The sequence below is a fragment of the Akebia trifoliata genome, chromosome 1 (genome assembly GCF_017979445.1).
Source record: "Akebia trifoliata isolate Shusen 1 chromosome 1, ASM1797944v1, whole genome shotgun sequence".
Taxonomy (NCBI): domain Eukaryota; kingdom Viridiplantae; phylum Streptophyta; class Magnoliopsida; order Ranunculales; family Lardizabalaceae; genus Akebia; species Akebia trifoliata.
The window spans coordinates 2,070,805-2,092,838 of NC_141375.1; the positions used below are offsets into that span (position 1 = coordinate 2,070,805).

General features: G+C 32.8%; 2 protein-coding genes and 1 non-coding gene across 6 annotated transcripts; 2 read left to right on the forward strand and 1 right to left on the reverse strand.

Annotated features, from left to right (window-relative positions):
* LOC147410331 (small nucleolar RNA Z159/U59) lies at positions 1–84 on the forward strand. The gene has a single exon (XR_015182854.1). It is a non-coding gene; the product is annotated as a small nucleolar RNA Z159/U59 (small nucleolar RNA).
* Positions 85–3,056: 2,972 nt separating this feature from the next.
* Positions 3,057–8,886, forward strand: LOC147410332 (NADH-ubiquinone oxidoreductase B8 subunit). Of its 4 annotated transcripts, none has more exons than XM_086433957.1 (5): positions 3,126–3,196; positions 6,411–6,495; positions 6,881–6,995; positions 7,490–7,596; positions 8,585–8,886. In XM_086433957.1, the coding sequence occupies exons 3-5, from the start codon at positions 6,910–6,912 to the stop codon at positions 8,686–8,688; spliced, it is 297 nt and encodes a 98-aa protein (XP_086290083.1). In that variant the 5' UTR covers positions 3,126–3,196; positions 6,411–6,495; positions 6,881–6,909; the 3' UTR covers positions 8,689–8,886. The 4 variants fall into 4 exon arrangements, with proteins under 4 accessions (XP_086290075.1, XP_086290083.1, XP_086290076.1 ...); XM_086433950.1 differs by having other exon boundaries at positions 3,150–3,196; positions 6,411–6,518; XM_086433949.1 differs by lacking the exon at positions 6,411–6,495 and having other exon boundaries at positions 3,057–3,196.
* Positions 8,887–14,256: 5,370 nt separating this feature from the next.
* LOC147410333 (protein DEEPER ROOTING 1-like) lies at positions 14,257–19,743 on the reverse strand. Its single transcript, XM_086440258.1, has 6 exons — positions 19,625–19,743; positions 19,432–19,504; positions 16,471–17,033; positions 14,958–15,126; positions 14,817–14,876; positions 14,257–14,621 (listed from the first exon to the last, which is right to left on the reverse strand). The coding sequence occupies exons 1-5, from the start codon at positions 19,628–19,630 to the stop codon at positions 14,857–14,859; spliced, it is 831 nt and encodes a 276-aa protein (XP_086296384.1). The 5' UTR covers positions 19,631–19,743; the 3' UTR covers positions 14,257–14,621; positions 14,817–14,856.
* Between the last annotated feature and the right edge of the window lie 2,291 nt (positions 19,744–22,034).

The following is a 22,034-nucleotide window of genomic DNA, read 5'->3' on the forward strand; positions in this document are numbered from 1 at the left end:
GTTTCTGAGAATGATTACAAGAAAACTTTCATTCTTCCAAGGCGATCCATGCATAAATTTTTTGGAGACCTGAACTAAAGAGGTATTGATAAGATTTTTGGTTTAATGTTTAATTTTTTAATGTCATTTTTTTTAAAAGTTCTTTGTAGATAAGTTTTTACATTTCAAGTGTAAAGCTAAGACACATATTTTTGTGGATTTTTCTTTCAAGTTCAAAAGTATTATATTATATTTTAATTTTTCAAGAAACTTGATCTGCCTATTTTACAATAGGTTGAATGATGTTGGTCTTGCTTTTTTTATAAGGATGTTTCATAAAAAGCTCTATCATATGATTTATCGTACCATATTACATATTAGACTTATGGTCTTTAGGTGAAATGATTGCAATCTTGTTCTAGTTAAGCTAATATATAGTAAGTGAGTGATTGAACAGACTTTAAAAACACAATAATGAAGTGCTACTCTGTTGCTTGAGTAGTGTATTATTATATATATGATCTCTATAATTTTGATGAACACATGCTCATCAATTTGGAGTGTCTCTAAATGCTCATCACCAAATTGTGTGGAAACATCTCATATATCAATTGCAAACCCCTCTTCAAAGCATCAATCACAATGTTCAAAGAAGATAATAGATTTATGATGTCATGCAAGAAGCTCTCCTCTATCCATTAATTGTAGAGTTACCCTATTAATATTGTAAAAACAAACTTAATTATTTTTAATTATGACTTTAAAGGATTGAAGCATATTAGTTCAAAGTCAAAAATCATAAATTGTCAGGCTCAACTTTATCATGATTTAAAAACGGATGGGAAAACTCGTTGAAATGAATACGTATTAAGTAACGTAGTGTATTTATAAAAATAAAATAAAATAAATAAGTAATGTTTTGCATCTCACACTAATCTTACACAAAAATCATAAAGTCTATCACTTGGTTCAAGTCAAAATATGTAAATATAAAAGTAGTTACACAATAACAATGCCATGGTTGGTCCATAACTGAGGCTCAACCCTTTTGCATCATAGATCAAGTTTGAAAATTTTGATCCAATGTCTTCAAATCTTTATGATTCTTCTAAATAAATTATTTGTGCCCCCTAAAAAAATATTAGAGTGAGAATTAATGTTAGATAATTTTTTTTTTGAATTATCAATATTTATTTTTAATGAGATCAATAACTTGATGATGTGGAATTGAACTCAGGTCCGATATTATTACCCATAAACTTTACCAATTAAACTAGTTGGCACCTTCGATTACTGTTAAATATATGGTTATAGTTAGGAGAGAGTATGTTGACATAATCATGGGTTAAAATCTCATACTGAGGCAATGTTTCAATTAAGAGAAAAATCGATGGTCTCAAGCAAAATATTCCAATACATTTTGAAACGCTCCGATACAATTTGATACATTCTGAAACATTCAATGTTTTAGATTCGATACTTTGTATCAGTCTTAGCAATACCAATACTCATCAATTTGTAAATTTTGATATTTTGAACCATGTATATAATAAGGTTACTTGGTGCATATTGATAAATATTTTCATAATCCATTTTCTTTAAATTAGTGTGTAGTGTTGATAAATCAACAAAGAATTATTAATTTTTTGAAAATCCTCACAAGTTTGCTATCTCATCAAGTCAAGTATCATGATTTATCTCAAATTAAAACATTCTCTCAATTGGGTCTATTTTCAATCTTTGCTTTCGAATTTGATCACTAAACTATAATTAGATTTATTATAGTTAAAATCAAATCCAAATATACATTTTTGCATGGAGTTTGAAAGTAAAGAAGCGAAATTGAAAAATAACAAGATTTTTTTTTGTTAAATACCAAGATTGGTAGTAGATAAATTATGAAAGAATTCATGTCTAGTTTGAGCACTTGCATGAGAAGTTTCGCAGAAAAGTATGTAGCTCTTTTACATTCCAAGATGGATGTCCTCTCTAAGCCATCTCTTTTATTTTTTATTTTTTATTTTTTATTTTTTTTACTGTTGTTATTATAATTCGCTTCTTAGGTGAATCAATCTATCCACGATTTTTTTTTCTTGGCCCTGTTTGTTTGCATCGTGGAAGGTCACAAAACGTCATAAACACAAATTTTTCCACGGTTTTCCACTTTATGTGTGCTTGTTTGTTGCAACTAGAAGTGGGTCCCACTATTTTCCTTCGTTAAACCCCACAAAAATAACGTAAAAATCACACACAAAGTATTCCAGCTAAAAAACTTGCAGAAAACTTTGTGGGAGATTTATTGTGGGCTGAACCTGAGTTACCCACTTCATTAAAAAGGAATTGAACCACGAATTAGTTCAAATCGAACCAATTCATGTTACGGTTCGTTGTGAATTTGTTAAAAGTAGCAAATTCAATTATGTTCCACTTTTAATTTTTTTAAATCCCATTCCACATTTATATTATTTGAGAAGTCTCCCTAAAATTTTAAAATAATAACATGCCCCATTGACCTTGATATTTACTAATAGACTAATGAAAAATGATCAAATACCCTCATGTTCATATTATATATATATATATGATTTTTTTTTTTTAAATTTTCAAAATCTGTCATTTTCTCTCCTTTTTTTTTTTTACCTTACTTATTACTTCAACTTTCAAATGTCCTCATCTTAATCTACTCTTACTAACCGAGTTCATTCTCGAGCAACGAACCCCGAATTCGAACCCAACGAACATAGGGTTGTCAACGGATGCTTATTGTTTAGATACATCAATATTTGAATCCGAATATGAAATTTTTATCTGATATCCGAATTCAAATCCGACGAATGTTCTAAAATTCTATCCAAATTCGAATCTGATTATCTTATCGGATATCGGATAATATACGATTAGAATTCGAAAAAGAAAAACATAATTTTTCCTTATTCAACTGATTTTTCATTATTAAAAATATATATATATATTATATATTATATTATTTATATAATAAATAACAAAAATAAAATAATATTTATTATCGGATCCAAAAGGTTAATATCCGAATCTGTATCCGATAAGGATTAGAATATATAAAACTATCCGAAATTTTCGAATTCGAATCGGGTTCGAATTTTCGACTATCCATTGACATCCCTGGCTGAACCTCACAGACTTTCTCTCTCGGTTATCCCTTCTGGCTCTGTCCATCTCTTTCAAGCCAAATCTGCAGGTAAACTCTCACTCACAGACTCCATTTTCCTCTCTCTCTCCACCTCTCTCACATACAGAGCTGAGATAGATCTTTCTGGCTCACACAATCTCTCCTCCACTCTCTGCACAAGAGATCGCAAACTTTAAGGTTTTCTCCATTACGGTTTCTCAGATCAAACAACATTGTGTTTTTCCTTGATTTTGGACTCACAAGGGTTTCTCAAGGGATTGATCTTCGAATAGAACTGTGTTTTATCTATTAGGGTTGATCTTCCCAAATTTGAGAAGTTCTGAAATTTAATACCAGTTAGAATTATCAACCGAAATTTCTGGATTTTCTTCTTAAATTTTGGAAGGTCAGCTAGGGTTTAGTTCTTTTATCACAGGAAATTTCTTATGATTTCTCTTTTATTTTAATTTATCATATATATGAAGAAACCTCAAGGTTTCCCATGCTTTGAATTTTAGATGAAATTCCCATGATTGTTGATCTTATCATTTTGTTATATTGGTGCAAGATGCATCAAGATTTGTTTGGTTGATTTCATTTTTAGGTGGGAGTTTGTGATTGCAGATGAATCATGTCTAGTGGTTCCAACTCCTATGCTTGGTGGGTGGGTGTGGGGGGGAGGGGAGGGGGAGGCTTCATCTTTACATTTTGAGATTGTAGATTGTTCAGGATAGCCTGCTCAACAATCTGCTGTGTACTACTCTGTTATTTCTACATTAACAGGCAAGCTTTATATATGGTGGAGTGTGTGGACTTGAGCAGTTCAGACCATATGGAGTACCCACTAGCCACCATAACATTTCCTACTTGATTGTGCCTGTTTTAGTGTGGTGGGGTGTTGGAGTTTGGAACTGTCTTGAACAAGGTTGGGGGTTGGTCCAAGTGGCTTGACATAATTTGGATTGGTAACATGTATCTGGGTTTGGATGGATAAGATGGTGCATAATAAAATTATGGATGGGGATTCAACATATGTGCATCTTCCTAGGTTGGACCTATATCATGTAATGTAGATCACTTGTCAAAATATTTGTCTAGTTAGGTATGTTTTCCTTGAAATTCTGTCATATATCTGGGTTTGGATGGATAAGATGGTGCATAATAAAATTATGGATGGGGATTCAACATATGTGCATCTTCCTAGGTTGGGCCTATATCATGTAATGTAGATCACTTGTCAAAATATTTGTTTAGTTGGGTATGTTTTCCTTGAAATTCTGTCAATATGAAGTGAGGGTATGTTTTACATTGGTCATCCAAAAAGAACAAAATTTTTTTTTTGTTGATAACGTAGGGTATCCGGGCCAGCTTGCGCGTATCCTGACTAGTCCCTACACCCTGCACCCAGGCTATGGCTGGTGCCTGCTTGGTCCAAGCCAGTGCATGGCCACCACAGGAATATAGTTGGTGGGATTTGAACTTGAGACCAACTAGGGAGCAAACCTAATGACACCCAAGTCTGCCACTCAACCATCCCTGCGATGGTTAAAAAGAACAAAAATAAAAAGTGGGGGTTTATGCAGTTGACAGATAGGCTTCAAGTGAGGGTTTATGTTTTCCATGTTATTAAATGATTCAAACTAGGGACTTCTTGACATGTAGCTATTGTAAAAATACATTTGAACAGTTTAAGTGAGGGTTTATGTTTTTCCGCTTTGATTTTTATTGAAATGTGTTCTGGAATTAGAGGAGTCAATTGAAGTCTTTCAAATCCTTGCGAAGTGCCTTGATATTGTATATTTTTTTTTTTTGTCAACTCTTACTGTATTTCATTTTATATGTAAAGATGATTGAGCCATTCTTTCTTTCTTATTATACTGAATATTACTAGTGATGGTTCTGCCAAGTGCTTAATGCCTTTTTTTTTTCCAGAAGTCATTCTTGTCATATAAACTTCCTTTTCAATTTGTAATCCTAGGAATGATCAATATAATGCAAAGTTTGATTTCTACCTGGTTGTTATTAAACATGTGAAATTGCGTGTCGGTTGGTCAGACCAACCATTGCAAATGATGAATCGGATTTGGATGTGTAAAGTAATTGGAGTGTTATATGGCCCAACAAATTTACTTGATAGATTTTGGAGGTCTAAAATACAGTTATTTTGGAGTGTTATATGATCCAACAAAACTCTAGATTTTTCTTTTTTTGAAAAAAATATTATTATTATTTTTGTTGGCGTTTTCATTTGACAACCAAGCACTCGGAAAGTTCTGCAAGACTTTCCAATTGGTACTACCAAGCATCTCAAAGCACAAATCACTGCAAACACAAAGTTTTGTGTTTGCGGGATTTTGCAAAGCAAACATTCAGGGCCCTTGAGCTATATATATAATTGTCTATAATATTACAAACTACCGAAGAAGAAAGAATGAAAGAAATAAAGGAAAAGAGATGGCTTGGAAAAGAAATCTATCTCAAATTAACTATAAGTTTTCTCTTTTGATTTATCTACTAATAATATTCTTTTCTCTTTTTTTTTGTTTTTTGAATTTTTTTCCTCATATAATTTCAATTCTATTTCTTTGTTTTGAAACTTGATGTTGAAATGTAGACTTGGATTTGATTGTAATTGTTACTGACCTAATTATATCTTTGTTATTGGATCCAAAAAAAAGTATTTGAAATATAAACAAGTTGAGGGAATGGTCTTATTCGAGGTATGGTATTCAATTTGAGGTTGGGGTGAACCTCCTAAGGGTTTTCAAATAAGTAATACGTTGTTAATTTCTCAGAACTCCATATTATACTATTTAAAAAAAATCCTAATAAAGAGAGATTACAAATCTTATTTTTAATCCTAATCAAACCCTTTGATTTAGCAACTATACGTGCTAACATGTGGCCTTGTTATATCATCACACTCTTTCCTAACGATAATCAAATATCTAACATTATTTCCCAATTGGATGACTATTTTCTGGAGCATGGAGAATTTGTTCAAAGGAATTTCAAAGAATTATACTCAAAGATTTTGATTCGTGAATGTGGTGAAGTTGAGCCTCATCTGTGAGCCTGATATGATATTGTTATCATGCAATCAAATTTATGTTCATGTATGTTTTGATTTAAATCACTTGTTGGATTTCATGATTTTTTGTGAAGGTTAGTATGAGACACAATCCACTACACATTGTATCATTTAATATTCAATTGACACAATCCACTACTCATTGTATCACTTAATATTCAATTGAGTTACTATTTTTTTATTTTAAAACAGGATAAGGTCGAGCGTTGCAATTTACAACTAGTGAATTTGAACAAGGAGGTTTTTCTCTTTTGGGGCAATAATTGGGAATAATTAGGTTTCTTCTTACTATATTACTTGGTAATTTTACAATTTGTGGTCATAGAAAAGAGCTTTCTGCATGTTCTAATAAATCCATTATCTACTTTGGACATTGTGGTTGATGTGTTGAAGAAGGGTTTGCAAGATCTGTGAGATGTTTTCACACCATTGCGGTGATGAGCATTTATAGATGCTATATATTGATGAGCATGTGTAACTCAAAATTACAGATATCCTGTTGCAAATCACACCTTTCTTTTTCTTCCCTTTTCTGTTTGTTTTAAAACTGGAAAGTTAAAAATAAAGGAATTAGTTTAGAATTTTATATAGGTGAATTGGTCTGTCCATAAATTCTGTTCTTTCTTGTGTTTTATTATGTGTAATTGTCTATGGTATTACAGATTATTGAAGAAGTGAAAGAATAAGAAAGATGGCTTGGCGGGGACATCTATCTCGAAATATGAAGGAGCTTCGACTCCTTTTCTGCCAAACTTCTCCTGCAAGTGCCCAAACCAGGTATAAGATTTTTCTTTTGATTTGTTTACTAATAATATCCGTATTTTTTTGAATTTTTTTCCACTTACGTTTTCAATTCTACTTGTTTTCAAAGGTAATGTAGAAATGTGGACTTATATTTGATCTTAACTGTTACTAACCTAATTATAACTTAGTTATTGGATCGAAAAATAATGATTAAAAATAGAAACAAGATGGAGGAATAGTTTACTTTGAGGTAGTCTGGATCTCCATGGCATCTAAGTTGAGGTTGGGGCAAACCTCCTAAGGGTTTTCAAATAAGTAATAAATCTTCATTAATTTCTCCAAACTTTGTACTATACCCTTTAAAAAAATCCTAATAAAGAGAGATTGCAAATCTCATTTCTAATCCTTACCAAACCCCCTAATTTCGCTACTAAACATACTGCCCCGTGGCCTTATTATCATACTCTCTCCTAATTATAATTGTCTAACATTAATTCTTACACCGATGACAAATTTTTTGGGTGCAGAGAGTTTGTTCAGAGGAATTACAAAGATTTGAAGACGTTGAACCCAAAGCTTCCTATCTTGATCCGTGAATGCAGCGGAGTTGAGCCTCAGCTATGGGCCAGATATGGTATTGCTATTATGCAATTGAATTTATATTTATGTGTTTTGATATGAATTTCTTGTTGGATTTCATGGTTTTTTGTATAAGGTTAGTGTGGGATGCAATCTACTACTTACTATATAATTTCATATTCAATCGATTTGTCATTACTATTATTTTTTAAATCACGATAAGGTTGAGCCTAGCAATTTACTATTTCGGATTTTGAACTAAGAGGTTTTTCTCCTTAGGGTCCGTAATTGAGAATAATTAAGGTTTTTTGTTATCATATTACTAGGATAAATTTACAATTAATGGGCGGGCAGGGAAGAGACCTATTTTTGCTTGTTATAATAGATCCTATATATGCTTTGGGACATTGCGGTTAATGTGTTGAAGAAGGGTCTACAATCACTTTGTAGAATGTTTCCACGCAATTGTGGTGTTTTAACATTTAGAGATGCTTGCTCCAAAAAGAAAACTTTACAAATGTTGATCACAAAAGAATTAGAAGAGGTACTTTGTTAGTTTTAAGACCTAGATGACAAGGAATTCTTTGAATAAGCAAGGCTTAGCTCAAGCCTCGTTGTTTCCAGTGTGTGTGTGTATGTTTAGTTGAAGAGGAAGTTGTAGTTATCTTTGAATTTTCTAGTGAGGGGTGAGGATCGGATCAAAAGAAGAATATACTGAAAGAGAAAAGCAATCGGAATTTTTGATAAGCAGTCGGAAGTATGAGAAAAATTGCTATGCAACCCTATATCCTCTATTGTAGGTTACCTTTCCTCGTTGCATAATTATGTAAATATGTCTTTGTTTCTCAATCTCCTGCATCAGAGTTACTCTCTTGTTCTGGTTTCATATGGCTACAGCTCTACAATTTGTTATTTTAGTAACTACTAATAATTTTTATGGCTACATAAGCATTCTATTCATTTCCTTTGAGATGTTTAACCTTCGCCATGTTATTTCCATTTTGAACTGTTTGAGTTGTGACCATCAATTCCCCCATCCACAGACATGGGCGTCGAAAAAGGTGTTTATCTGGAAGGCTTGACAGAGGCGCAAATTGCAAATGTGCTTGTAGAGCTTGTCAAGGTAGGAGTGACCCTTAAAGGTTGATGTTTCTTTTAGATTATTACCCTATTGGATTGAAATAAATGAAGAACTATGTCAACTTCCTTCAAGAATTTCTGCAATTGAAATTTCTAACCATGAGTTTCTGTAATCTCAATATTTGAAGCTGAAGGCAGGCTTGTTGTTTATTCGTACTCACTAGAATTGGCAGTTTGATTTATTACATGCTCGTGCTCCATGAAACTGCCTATTTGTGTTGGCTTAGTTACAAATATCATGTAAGCCTCACCATCTCACATACTCACCCACTAACAGTCAGAATTTGTTTTGCCACAGTAAGGTCAATCCAGGATTTTGTAGAATCACAGATTGACCAATCACATGAATCCACGTGTATTGAGGGCATCCCCAATTAACAAAATTACCCTTATTTGGTTTTGTGTGATTGGTCGTCCGGGATTTGTGAAATCTCGGATTGACTTTTCCGTGACCAAAAAATCTCTCACAATCACTTCACGTGATAGCTACACTCAGGTTTCACTATGTCAATGAGCTCGGAAAGCATTATGTTATGCAAAATACATAAAAATATAATTTGATTTTTCATTCCATACTGCCCCCCCCCCCCCCCCCCCCCCCCCCCCCCCCCCGGCGCGGGAACAATAAGGAGTGGATCTTTAAGCTTTGATTAGTATGCTCTTTGCTTGGATTGGGATGATGCATACATATAGGATTCAGTGTGAAATTCATTTTGATGAGATAGATTGTCCCAATTAGTCATATAGGTTACATCATGGTAACCAAGTTCTGATTCGGATTCAATTCAGTTAATTCAGATGAGTTAGGAAAGTTGTGTAAAAAAATAAAAATAAAAATACAGAGATAATATTAATGATGTTGTTCTTGAGATTTGAAGGTCTAAAAAGATAAAATTTTGAGATTGAAGTGTAAAACTTGGCAATTAATTTATTGCTTGATTACTTTTTTGGAGAATTTTATGAATTTTTAATAACTTAGGAGAATTTTGTGATTATGCTTACAATGATGAGAAATGCTAGCAATACTGACTTGAGGCATTGAACAGGTCTGGTGGATAGAAATATGAAATTTTAATGGGAAAATTACTTAATGTACCCTAATGTATGATGTTTTCTGTCTAAATAACCTCTTATTTTTGGGTGGGGTTGTATCTTAGCAATTCGATGATAAATTTTTATCTTTATAACTAAATAAATGTTCACACAAATTTTATAATACCCAAAATTCCTTTCTTATCATTTTCAAACATGGCTGAAACCTCAAGATTAAGAACACAAGCATTTCATGGTTGTAAAATTAAGATTTCACTACTACATTACAAATGCACATTCTCACTGATTTATAATCCATTAATCACGATTGAGCACAATAATACGCAAAGAAAATAACCAACATAGATATAAGGCGTCGGTGCACATGTAAGTGAGTTGCTCTACCTAATTGAGTTATAGCTTTTGTGCTTGCTATAAATATTTAAATATGTAGATAATTTTCTGTCGAGATGAATGTTCCATGATCCACTGAAAAACTAACAAGAACAAAGAAGCCCAGATTTTGAAATCTAATATTTCGATCTCAAAACCCTTGTACGCCCTGTTTTCTCTCCCACTCTAAACTCAAAAAAACGAAATCCCTCTCTCTAAAAAGCACTCCAACATTGTTATTTATAAAATTACAAAAGAGAACTGTATCCTAACCATTAGATTAAAATCTCATCTAACAGACACGTAAACACCAACATCAACACACGTTAAAAAAATAATTCTAGGGATCTGAATTTTTTTTATTTTTTATTTTTCTGTTCATCCTCCACAAAATTAGGAACCTAATAGCTGGAAACAGAAACCCCATATTGATGAGCATGTGTTCCACAAAATATAGAGTTCCAAATAGTAATACTAAAACCTTACTCAAGCAGCAAACTAAAACTCAATCCTTATTTATTCTACAAGTTTGCTTAATCAACTCTCCCATGGTATTCCACTGTTATTGAACTCCGCATTGTTTCTTATTTACGATAGGGCCAAGCTATTTGCACCTACCATTTGTGCTCACTGCACCCACTTAAAATAAATTTTCGGGTGGGGTCTATAGAGGTGAGTGGGTGCAAATAGAACGGCCTTTTCAATATCCATGTGAAACATTTTTATATAAACATAAAATTAATAATATATTATCTATTTATTTTGTTAGTATCCTTGAAAAGTTTGTTATAATTATTTTAACTACCCATTTACTTTCTATTTTTATTTTACATTATTGTAAAAAAAAATTGCATTACTTGAGCGATACAGTTACTTAACTTATACACCGCTAATGAATGTACGATACTTCATTCGAGCTTGTATCACTTATGAGGGAGTCACTTTTCTCATCTTTATTCTATTTGAATAAAAATCCATATATGGGTCCAAATTATTCCATTATTTCTATAGATGGTTGTGATCACATCAAGAACAAACCCTACCCAAAGTTGAGAAGGTACTGACGTACAAAGTTTGCTGGGATTAACAAGGCAAAATGCCCTTCTTTCTTAATATTGATGTTTGAGTTTTGGCTAGACATGCAGACAAGATGTTTGTGGATGATACCATATTTTTCAACCTTTTTTTTTTCTTCTTTATTTCCTTGTTTGATGTGTAAGCTATAAAAAAAGCTCTATGATTCAACCTAAATAGTAAGTATATGTTCCTAATAAAGATAGCTGCATAAGTTAGGACCCCTCGTCCTCTTTTATATAATTTAGGGTGGAAGGTCACTATTGCCAGGTAGCGTCGTCGTCCATCATCCTTCATGGTAGTACGAATCGTCCTTGTGGTTCCCCCACCGGTGGCAAAATTCTTGTTTTCGTCCTCTCATCACGTACTCTATTCAACGTGCAAGCTGCATGCGTGGTCCTTTGCATTGAGAGTGATTGACACGATGATCTGGCCAATCATTGGGCCACATTGGACTCAAAACGGTACAAGAAGAGGGGGAGGGGGGGCGTGGGGGGTGTCTCTCTACATGGTGCCACATCGGCTAACACTTTTGCCTGCACGGCGTGGTGCCGAGGAGGCATAGATAATGTGTCTTCTTTCTTTTTTGTACCTATCTAAAGTTTTTTATTTTTTTAATGAAATTGTTCATATTGTGAATAGCTAGCTTGGCAAGATATGGGGACCAAGTCCAAAATCAACTAAAATCAAAATCATCTCAAGTATCCATCACATGCCCTTTGTTTATTGACGAATAATGGGCCTTAAGATTCGTAAATGATAAATTCCAATAATAAATACATTAAGGTACATAGTTGACAATATCACTCTTGAAATAAATACAATTTTATTTGTACTTGTTGGTCCTAAGGGTCTATATTAATCAATCAAATGTTCTAAAATTTCTACGTGTGAAAAATGTTCATGAAATTTAATGGTAAATGGGGAATTTTTTTTTTTTTTTTTTTTTGAATAATGATTTTCTAACGCCCTCCTCAGACATACACCCATCGCAGAACCATAGATCATTTGCCTTAGGATACGCAGAACCATAAATCTTTTTTTCTTGTGTGTCTTGAGGCAAATGATCTACGGTTCTATGATGGGGGTGTATGGGGGGCGTCAAATTATCACGACTCTTTTTTTTAATGGTGAAGAATCCAAATGCTTTGGGATACGTAGAACCATAAATCTTTTTTTTTTTTTTTTGTATCCTAAGGCAAATGATCTACGATTTTGTCATGTGTGATGGGAGTGTATGTCAAAGGGGGGGGGCGGGGGCGTCAACTTGTCATGACTCTTTTTTGTAATGGTGAAGAATCCAAATGCTTTGGCATATGTAGAGCCATAAATCTTTTTCTTGTGTATCCTGAGGCAAATGATCTACGGATCTATGATGGGGGTGTATGGGGGGCGTCAAATTATCACGACTCTTTTTTTTAATGGTGAAGAATCCAAATGCTTTGGGATACGTAGAACCATAAATCTTTTTTTTTTTTTTTGTATCCTAAGGCAAATGATCTACGATTTTGTCATGTGTGATGGGAGTGTATGTCAAAGGGGGGGGGCGGGGGGGGCGTCAACTTGTCATGACTCTTTTTTGTAATGGTGAAGAATCCAAATGCTTTGGCATATGTAGAGCCATAAATCTTTTTCTTGTGTATCCTGAGGCAAATGATCTACGGATCTATGATGGGGGTGTATGGGGGGCGTCAAATTATCACGACTCTTTTTTTTAATGGTGAAGAATCCAAATGCTTTGGGATACGTAGAACCATAAATCTTTTTTTTTTTTTTTGTATCCTAAGGCAAATGATCTACGATTTTGTCATGTGTGATGGGAGTGTATGTCAAAGGGGGGGGCGGGGGCGTCAACTTGTCATGACTCTTTTTTGTAATGGTGAAGAATCCAAATGCTTTGGCATATGTAGAGCCATAAATCTTTTTCTTGTCTATCCTAAGGCAAATGATCTATGGTTATGTGATGGGGGTGTATGGGGGTTAGGGGGGGAGGGGCGTCAAATTATCACGACTTGTTTTTTTAATGGTGAAGAATCCAAATGCTTTTTAGGCTTCAACCAATTGACTGGAATGGTATGTATTATATAAATCTTCATTGAAAATGTGCGCCGCAATTGTGTTAAATCATTAATACAAGTACCATTCATCTGTTATAATCTCACATCTAAGTATAACATAGATTTGCAGTTTTAGTCAAGGCCTAGTATTTTACACCATTTGTTTCCAAGATGGTTTCACATATATTTCAAATTATAACTCACGTCAAGTAACTTTCACAACTAGGATCATGGTTTAAAGTTTGGGATATCTACGAAAAAATGATAAACTTTTGATGAATTTATGATTCTGACTCCCTGTTCATTTTAATTACCAAAACGTGAACGATAACTAATTTGGAGGTTTTTATAGTGACTATTTCACAGGTTTAAAATGATTAATTGAAGATAGTCACTTTAAACCTGTGAAATAGGCATTTTAAAACTGTCGAATTTGTTACCGTTTTGAATATATTTTTTTTTAACGAAAACATAATCATTCACGTTTTGGTAATTAAAATGAACAGTTAGCAGGAATTGTAAATAACTCATTGAAACTCACGAAATAGTAATTCACCCTTAAAGTTTTGCACCATATCAAATAATTTGGTTGAGACATTCATGTTTTGACCGATCAAGAACAGAGCATACCCACAATTTTCAATGTTTTTTGGAATGTTTCAGAATATCTTGAAATATTTTAAGATTTCTTGTTGAAACAATCTCGATTTCCTCCTGATTTAGACATTTTCTTGAGATGAGATTGTGAATCATGATCATAATAGATAGCAACATAAGATAGCCCATTTACACCATTTATTAAAAGGGTTAAATTTCCCTATCTATTAGATCACAAACTTGGCTTCTTATCATGGTTTTAATGTTATTTGTTTTATAATGTCCACAATTGTAACTTGGGTGACTTGTAATTCCTTTACAATATATTTACTATCTACCATTGAAAATCTAGAGGTGGGGGGAGTAAAAGAAGGTGTAATGCAACAATAAAACTCTAATATCATAGGTGAAGAGTATGAAAGTAGAGGTCATTTGTTCAAATTCAATATCTACTCACCATAAAATGTGGTGAGAAAAAGTAGAGAGAATGAGTAGCTAGCTTAAGCCAAGACTAAAAATTCCATACAAATAGGAGAAAACATGTGTTGCATCCAACACAAGCAATATGCAGCAATGAAACAGACAATACATGTCTGCAAAAAAGCGAGACGTTACACGCTCGCACAAATTCTTCGATCATTGCAATCGTCTTCATCACCTTATAAGGCCTTATTCATGGTATGGTATGGAATGACCCTTTAATTTGTTACACCTCCATTGTGCATTTGTCCCAATTACATCAATTCTTGGTCTCAAAGCATAATATTCGAATCACACAAGTAGATATCTGCAAAGTAATCCAAAATAAAATTCAATAAGTACGAGTTTTACGTAAATATAAATGTAGGAATTCTATCGAGAAACGCCTTTCTAAAGGCATCCAAAATATTAACCCCATAAAAGAGAAGAAAAATAATATTTGTTGGGTCTTCTAATAACATTTTCTTGATAATAAAAGCTTCAAGTTTAAAGAGTATTTTACCTTAGACTCTTTCAATAACTAGCTAAAATAGAGGCTAAGTTTATATCTCTAGAACAATATCTGCAAATCACAAAAAGGATTCTCATAAGTGGTCGATTACCGCAATTATTTACATGGATGTACAAATAAATAAGAACTTACATTCAGAATCTGTCTTGACCCATTTACATCCATTAATTTCTTTTTCCTCAGTCTCATCTTCCTTATCCATCTTCAAATTATGTCTATTCTCCAAGTATTTCTTCTTCTTCTTCGTTGTTGCGGTTGAGCTTTGAGGGTTAATCTTCTTGGTAAGTATTGCCCTCAAAAGCTGTAGATGCACAAAATAAGTAACCAAATATGTTTATTTACGTATGAAACTATAAACACATGTGTACACAATCAATATAATGTTGATGTTTAACACTCTAATGTGATGTTAGCAACCTCTACAAACATGTATTTTTCATATTAGTCGTGATCCAAACTGATGTCTCATTCCTAGAATAAAAAACGGTGCCTACCTAGCACTTTTTGGTTGGAGATTAAACACATTGGCCTGCGTGAAACAGAAAAAAAATGGCTTAATTAGGAGTCCAATGTGCTTTAAACACCTACCAAAAGGTGCCACACATAGACACCATTATTGTCATATAGGAACGAGACACCATTGGGAATCATGTTTTTTTTTTTTTTTTTTCCATATTTACCTTTCAAAATTATTATTTATCTTGTCTTACAGTGCAAAAAGTAAGATTTTTAAAAAGCATATAGGGGTATGCAATGACATTTTATAAATTTTGCAAACCTCTAAAGGTGATTTACAAAGATATAATTATATAATTACCAAAATAACTTGTATTTTTTTATTTGATCTAAAAGAGAGTATTTTTGTTTTTTTTTTTTCATTTTGCACTAAATACGGGAAACACATGTTCTTGAAAGGAGTCGGGATTTTCTGACATCTCCTATGACACACGTCAGGGGCGTGTGTCAGAGGGGGGCACCATAAAATCATTATTCTTTTGAATGATGCTAATGATCTATTGAAGTCTTCAAATGATCCGAACTTAGTATCCGACAATTGGCCTGAGTACAAAATGAACTTGTTTCTAAGATCAATCCGAAAGAACTTCTGGGTGCGGTTTTGGGTCCACAAATTTTCTTTTTTACATAATAATAACGTCTAAGATCTCGTGAGGACGTTATCATTTTCCACTACATTCACTTTTCAATAATATATTTATTTCCATTTTATCTTTTAGTGAAAAAAGATAAGTATATATATATACATTATGTGTAATGATTTTCTGACACCTCCACTAACATACACCTCCATCACAAAACCATAGATCATTTGCCTTGGGATACACATAATTATAAGACTTTTTCTTGTGTATCCCAAGGCAAATGATATGTGGTTCTCTAATGGGGGCACTTGTCAGAGGGAGGCATCATATTATTATGGAAAATGCTAGAATGACACAAAGGTGACAAAAATGATGTGGTGGCGTGCACATAACCGTAGATGCTTTTTACTCATATCTCACGGAAAAGCATCTACGATTATGTGTGCACCACCACGAATTTTTGTCACCCTTGTGTCACCCCAATACGACTCTATTATTATTATTTATGCATGTACATAAGTGTATTTGTGTGTATATATACATACCTTTTCCATCCTTGATTCTGGAATCTGATCTCTCAGACTAGGAGATGGTGCAAAACCACTTCTGCACATAAACACTTTTTTAAGAAGAAAAGAAATCGATTTTTTGTTGATCATGGCGTTATTATTTCCATCCATGCAGACTTCCTTCCCTTTATTCAAAACAACACTGTTACTACCACTGCTATGTCCAACAATATCAATATTGACATCTTTATCATCTGAATCATCAACAAATTTATTACAATTTGTTCGATCGACCTCCAAAGTTGATGGGCAATTTAGAAACTTATCCAATGGGAGATTATAAACCTCATTTTGATCACTTGTTTCAAATTCAGACTCGTCGATTGGTTTACGAGATAATAATTTTGTTAACTCTTTTTGTAATTTTCCAACTTCTTCGGGTGTAAAATCTAATTGATCTTCAGATGAAGATGGATTTTCTTGAGGATCACATTTTTGTGAATCTTCTTTTAGATCGTTGTTACCGAACGTTCCGATCGCTAGCAACCCATTTGGCCAATCACTGAATTCATCTTTGCGAGGTTCATGCAAAATATGATCTACATAAAAATAAAATAAAATAAAAGATCAAAAGAGATAAAAATTAATGAGTAAATAATGTAAGATATTTAATTCTTTAATTAATGTGATTTTTCACTAAATTAATTAGCTACTATTGCCACATCAATTCCTATATAAATAACCAATTATTATTATTATTATTATACTGTGGCCCAGAAAAGTTGTAGTGAGCATCAACGGTTCAGATTTGTTATCATCAATCTCTAAAAGACGTAAAAGGCATCTTCTAGGAAAACGCGCCAACTTTCTGTAACGTTTTGGAGTTTGTATATTTCTCTCTTTCATGAATATAAATGTATGTTTGACTCATCAAAATCCCCAAAAATATTCTATAAAGTTTCTTTGGACGGTTCAGATTTTACAACATCTAAGATATTTTGTAGCCAAGAACACATTGTTTATAACACAGATCTTATCCCTCGATAACGAGTCGACTCGTCCGAGTCACTATGTTTTATTATGATTGAATTTGGGTTTTTTTTTTTTTTTTTTAATATATATAATTTTCTTGGATTATTAGATGCTTGATCAATTTTTTAAATTTTTTATAAATAAAAAATTGTAAATTATTAAAATAATACTTATTTTATATCAAATAATATAAAACACGATCTACTTGACTTGACCAATATTTCCAAAAGATTGACCGGGTCATCTCGTTCAGTGAATGATGGACAACTTGTCTGGACCAAAAGTAGATGGACCACTTCCATTGGGCCCACATAAAAATACATGGCCCACCAACAAATTCAATATTTTCAGTCAGTTTGTGTCTGTGGGCTTTTTTTCTCTTCTGTTGGAATTATAATTTTCCACAAGGGTAAAATTGGAAAAAAAAATTGGAGGGCAAGTTCTCTTCAAAGAAGTTAAGAGTCCTTCCACGTTTTGGTAAATATCTGAGAAAACCAAATGTTTTCAAACTGATGGCATACCCTTGACCGTGGTCTTCTTTTATAGACTAATAAAAACAACCTAAAAACCCTTCTTTTTTATTTTTCATCACCTTTAATGTTTCTTCCTGAGACCAATCTCCTTCTACCTATTGAATAAGATGATGAGGGCATTGAGATCATTTTTCTTTAGTCTATAAGGGAAGATAGAGGTCAAAGGGGGCTATATCATCAATTTTAAAGAAGAGGGAGTGTTCAGATATTCACCAAACTTGGAGGAGTATTTAAAAATAAATAGCCACGTGTCATCAAAAGGAGCGGGTTTCTCCAAAATTTTGAAGCGTGCAAGTCCCTTCAGAGTCGGAGTCGCTAACATTCTCTGATGTGTATGACTTTTTCAGCAGTGTTACATCGAATTGTCAGACACGTGTCGAAAGTAAAAAAGCATTTAATAGCAAAAATAAAAAATAATAAAAGTGTTTTCTAATTATTTTTACAAAATAAAATTATTCTTTTTATTTATCTAAATTCTTTAATTTTCCCTTCTACCTTTTAAATCAAATTTAATTTTCTCTTCTTTTTTACCCCAAATGTTTAAGAAAATAGAGGATAGAGAAAGAAAATTAATTTGGAATTATGAAAAGGAGGCATTAGAAAAAATAATAGAAATTAATTTAAAATCACTTTAGTCAAGTATAATTGATACTACTTGATCGATCGGGTGTTAATGGATCAAATCAGAATTGATCTCATTTGATTGGATCTAGTCTTTATGAGATCTCAATACATGCATATTTTATTATCAATATATTTTCTTATATAACGTAAGATCAGAACTAGGGTTGTCAATGGATTCGGATCTGATTGAAACTAATTTGACCCATTAAGAAATTTATTAGACCAAGAGATTTGCACTTGATCAGATTTATCATTATAAGCTCTGAATCCGATCCAAATATATTATTATGGATCTGATCCGAAAAATCAATATTTTTTCTCGGAACGAATCTAGATATGATTGATCCAAAATTGGCCTGATAAATTATCCTTGTCAGAGCACCAAATCCTTGATCCGAACATGAAATTATCGGATCGGGTTTCGGATCTAATCCGATCCATAGACAATTTTAAATTGGGACGTAGGTATTAATGATCTTTATTGAATCAAGTCCTTATCATATCCCAAATCCTCAAACGATAGTTGAGATCCTAAGCTATCGAATTGAAGCGGATCATATATCGCGTCTAACCCATTCCATTGACAACCTTATCATTAACTAAGCGACGATAATGGTCTCTTTTAAACCATGCAACAAACTCCACTTCATCCTTATAATCACAAATAAATTTTTTTTTTTTTATGAGTGCTAAACTTAATTTTCTTACTTTGAACATTAAGATAATTTTATATTATAATTTATTAAATTAAACTTATCATAAAATCCAATAATAATAAAATAAAAAAAAAACATTGAGAAACACTTACTAATGGTTGAACCTCCACTTGGTTTATTAGTTCCTTGTCTTCCATTCAGCTTACTTTGCATCCAATTTAAGATCTACAATCAAACAAATCCAAAAATTCTCATTAATTAAAACTTTTTAAGCATTTGAATGAAGAAAAAAACAAATTCCCTCTCTCTCTCTCTCTCTCTCATTCATGGTTGCTTGTGCCTTACCTTCATTTGGGTGGATAGCAGGGAGAAGTCTTCAAGAATGTGAAGTGAGAAGGTGATGGTGGACCAAGAAAACTCTGATATTTGAAGTTTAAACAGAGAGAGAGAGAGAGAGAGAGAGAGAGAGAATAGGCCAGTAAGAGAGGTTTGCAAGAGTTAAATAGAGATGGGCTCTTGAGGAATTCTATGGGCAAAAGTTATTAGTAGTTGCTATTGGATCAAGTTCCCACACACTGCCTTTTGCACTGTCTCTCTCTCTCTCTTCCATCATTTACATTTTTTTTTCAACTAATATCTCCTTTAACTTGAGCGATCCTTTCATCTTTTAATTTATTAATATAATAACACAGTATCTCCTTTTGTCATTCCTTATTTTATTTACTAGTTACTAATATTGGTCTTGGCTTAAATCTCAACCATCTTTAGCCCTGCCCGGACTGCCCTTTTCAACTTGACATGAGTTTGATTGCAAACATTCCAAGTGTGCTTGTGAAAATTCATACATTTGCAAAATTCTAAACAGCAAAAAATCGTAAACTTGCAAAGTTTTTCAATGATTTTAATGTCCCACCCAAATTATACGATCTTGGGTTCACACTTATTTTGTTAATATTTTGTTGAAAATTTGAAACCCGACAAATTCATCAGATCCCTGATACAAAGATGAACTTTTGACGGATTACTTTGGCAAAGTATTGTGGGGATTCTAAAAAATAATAATGTGGTGCTAATATTCATAATAATTTTAGTCAACCTTGGGGAGTTGGCTCAATGGCAATTTCTATTTGATAAGCAGTTACTGCCCATAAGTTGTGAGTTCAATACCAAGCATGAGTATTAATTCTTCAAGTGACTCCCACGAGGGCACACCCTCACTTACTTGGTGTGTGCAATGTATGGGCATTGCATGTGCCTGGGACTAGTCCTTGAACAAGACCATGGTCTATGAATTGGGCTTAGCTCAAATTATGGGCTTGGTCTGTTGTTTGTAAGGATACTGATTACCAAAAAAAAATTTAGTCAGAGAAATTTTTTTTGTGAAATTTGCAAAAATCACTCCTAACATCGAATAATTGCAAAAATTTAGTTTTATAAATATTTATAGACAAACCAAATGCTGCTGGATTTGGTAAATTTTGGCAAATTTACATGTTTGGGACACACTGCCCACCATGCTTCTAAATTGAATCATGCACGACGAATGAATAAAAGGAAATACATGTGGACTACCATTAACAAGGATAATGGGACGACACATTAGGTTGAGTTGTCTCTTTTTAAGTGACCATATAAATCAATAGAAGTATTAAAATATCTTCATCTATAGGGACTTCGAATAATAAATAATCTATATGATTTGGGATTCTCAAGTGTTTTATGAAATTTATTAAGTATTTTGCAAAAAATTACTGAACCAACTATATTTTTTTAATATTTATGAAACTAGTTATATTCTTATTTATAAAAATCAATTGTACATATTTGTATTTATTTATAATATGATCACATTTTTTATATTAACCGGGCCTGTAAATAGTGGATCGAACTCGTATCTGAGCTCTGCCCAATCCATAAACCAGGGTCTTTTCCAAGGACTAGTCCCAGGGCATGAGCATTCTCATACTAAGTATCGAACTCACGACCTATGGGCATTAACCGCTTATCAATCCAAAATCACCATTAAGCGAACCCCTTGGGTTTATAGTATGATCACATTTGTTATTAACTTATTTACTCTTTTTGTGAACCTACATTCAATTTAAGGGCATAAAAGTAAATTCAATGAATTATTTGTAAAATGTTCGTAGGATATTAATAGAAAGTATTCCTTAAATCCTAATTAAGATTGGACAATATTAAATAGTGCAATGTTGATCTTATTGTCATTTTTGTCACTATTATATATGCATTTTGATCCCCTCAAGAAGATTAACATAGATGCTCGACGATTTAACCATCAACTCTTGAATATTCAATTTTTTTTATTTTTCAATTTCGACTTTGGATAGAGGCTCAACGATTTAACCATCAAGTCTTCAAAATTCAATTTTTTCGATTTTTCGAGTTCAACATTGGATAGGTCTTCTTGAAATATCAAAAATTTATATGCGAACAATCAGATCAAACGTTATTAGCTACTAGATCTACAAAATTATGAGCATGTTATTCTTCATTCGTCATCACAAATCGTTGAAATAGATCAAAAAAATAACATTTAAATCCTTGAAATTATTCTTTAAAAAAAATCTTTCAATTATAAGAACATCATTTTTTGTTTGTCATTTATCATAAAAAAATCGTCCAAATCACAATTGAAAAACTAAGTTAAAAGAAGTAAGATTTCGAACTACTACAAAATTTGTCTTGAGGTGAGGGAGCCTTTACAAAGATTTTTTTTACTAACTAAACTATT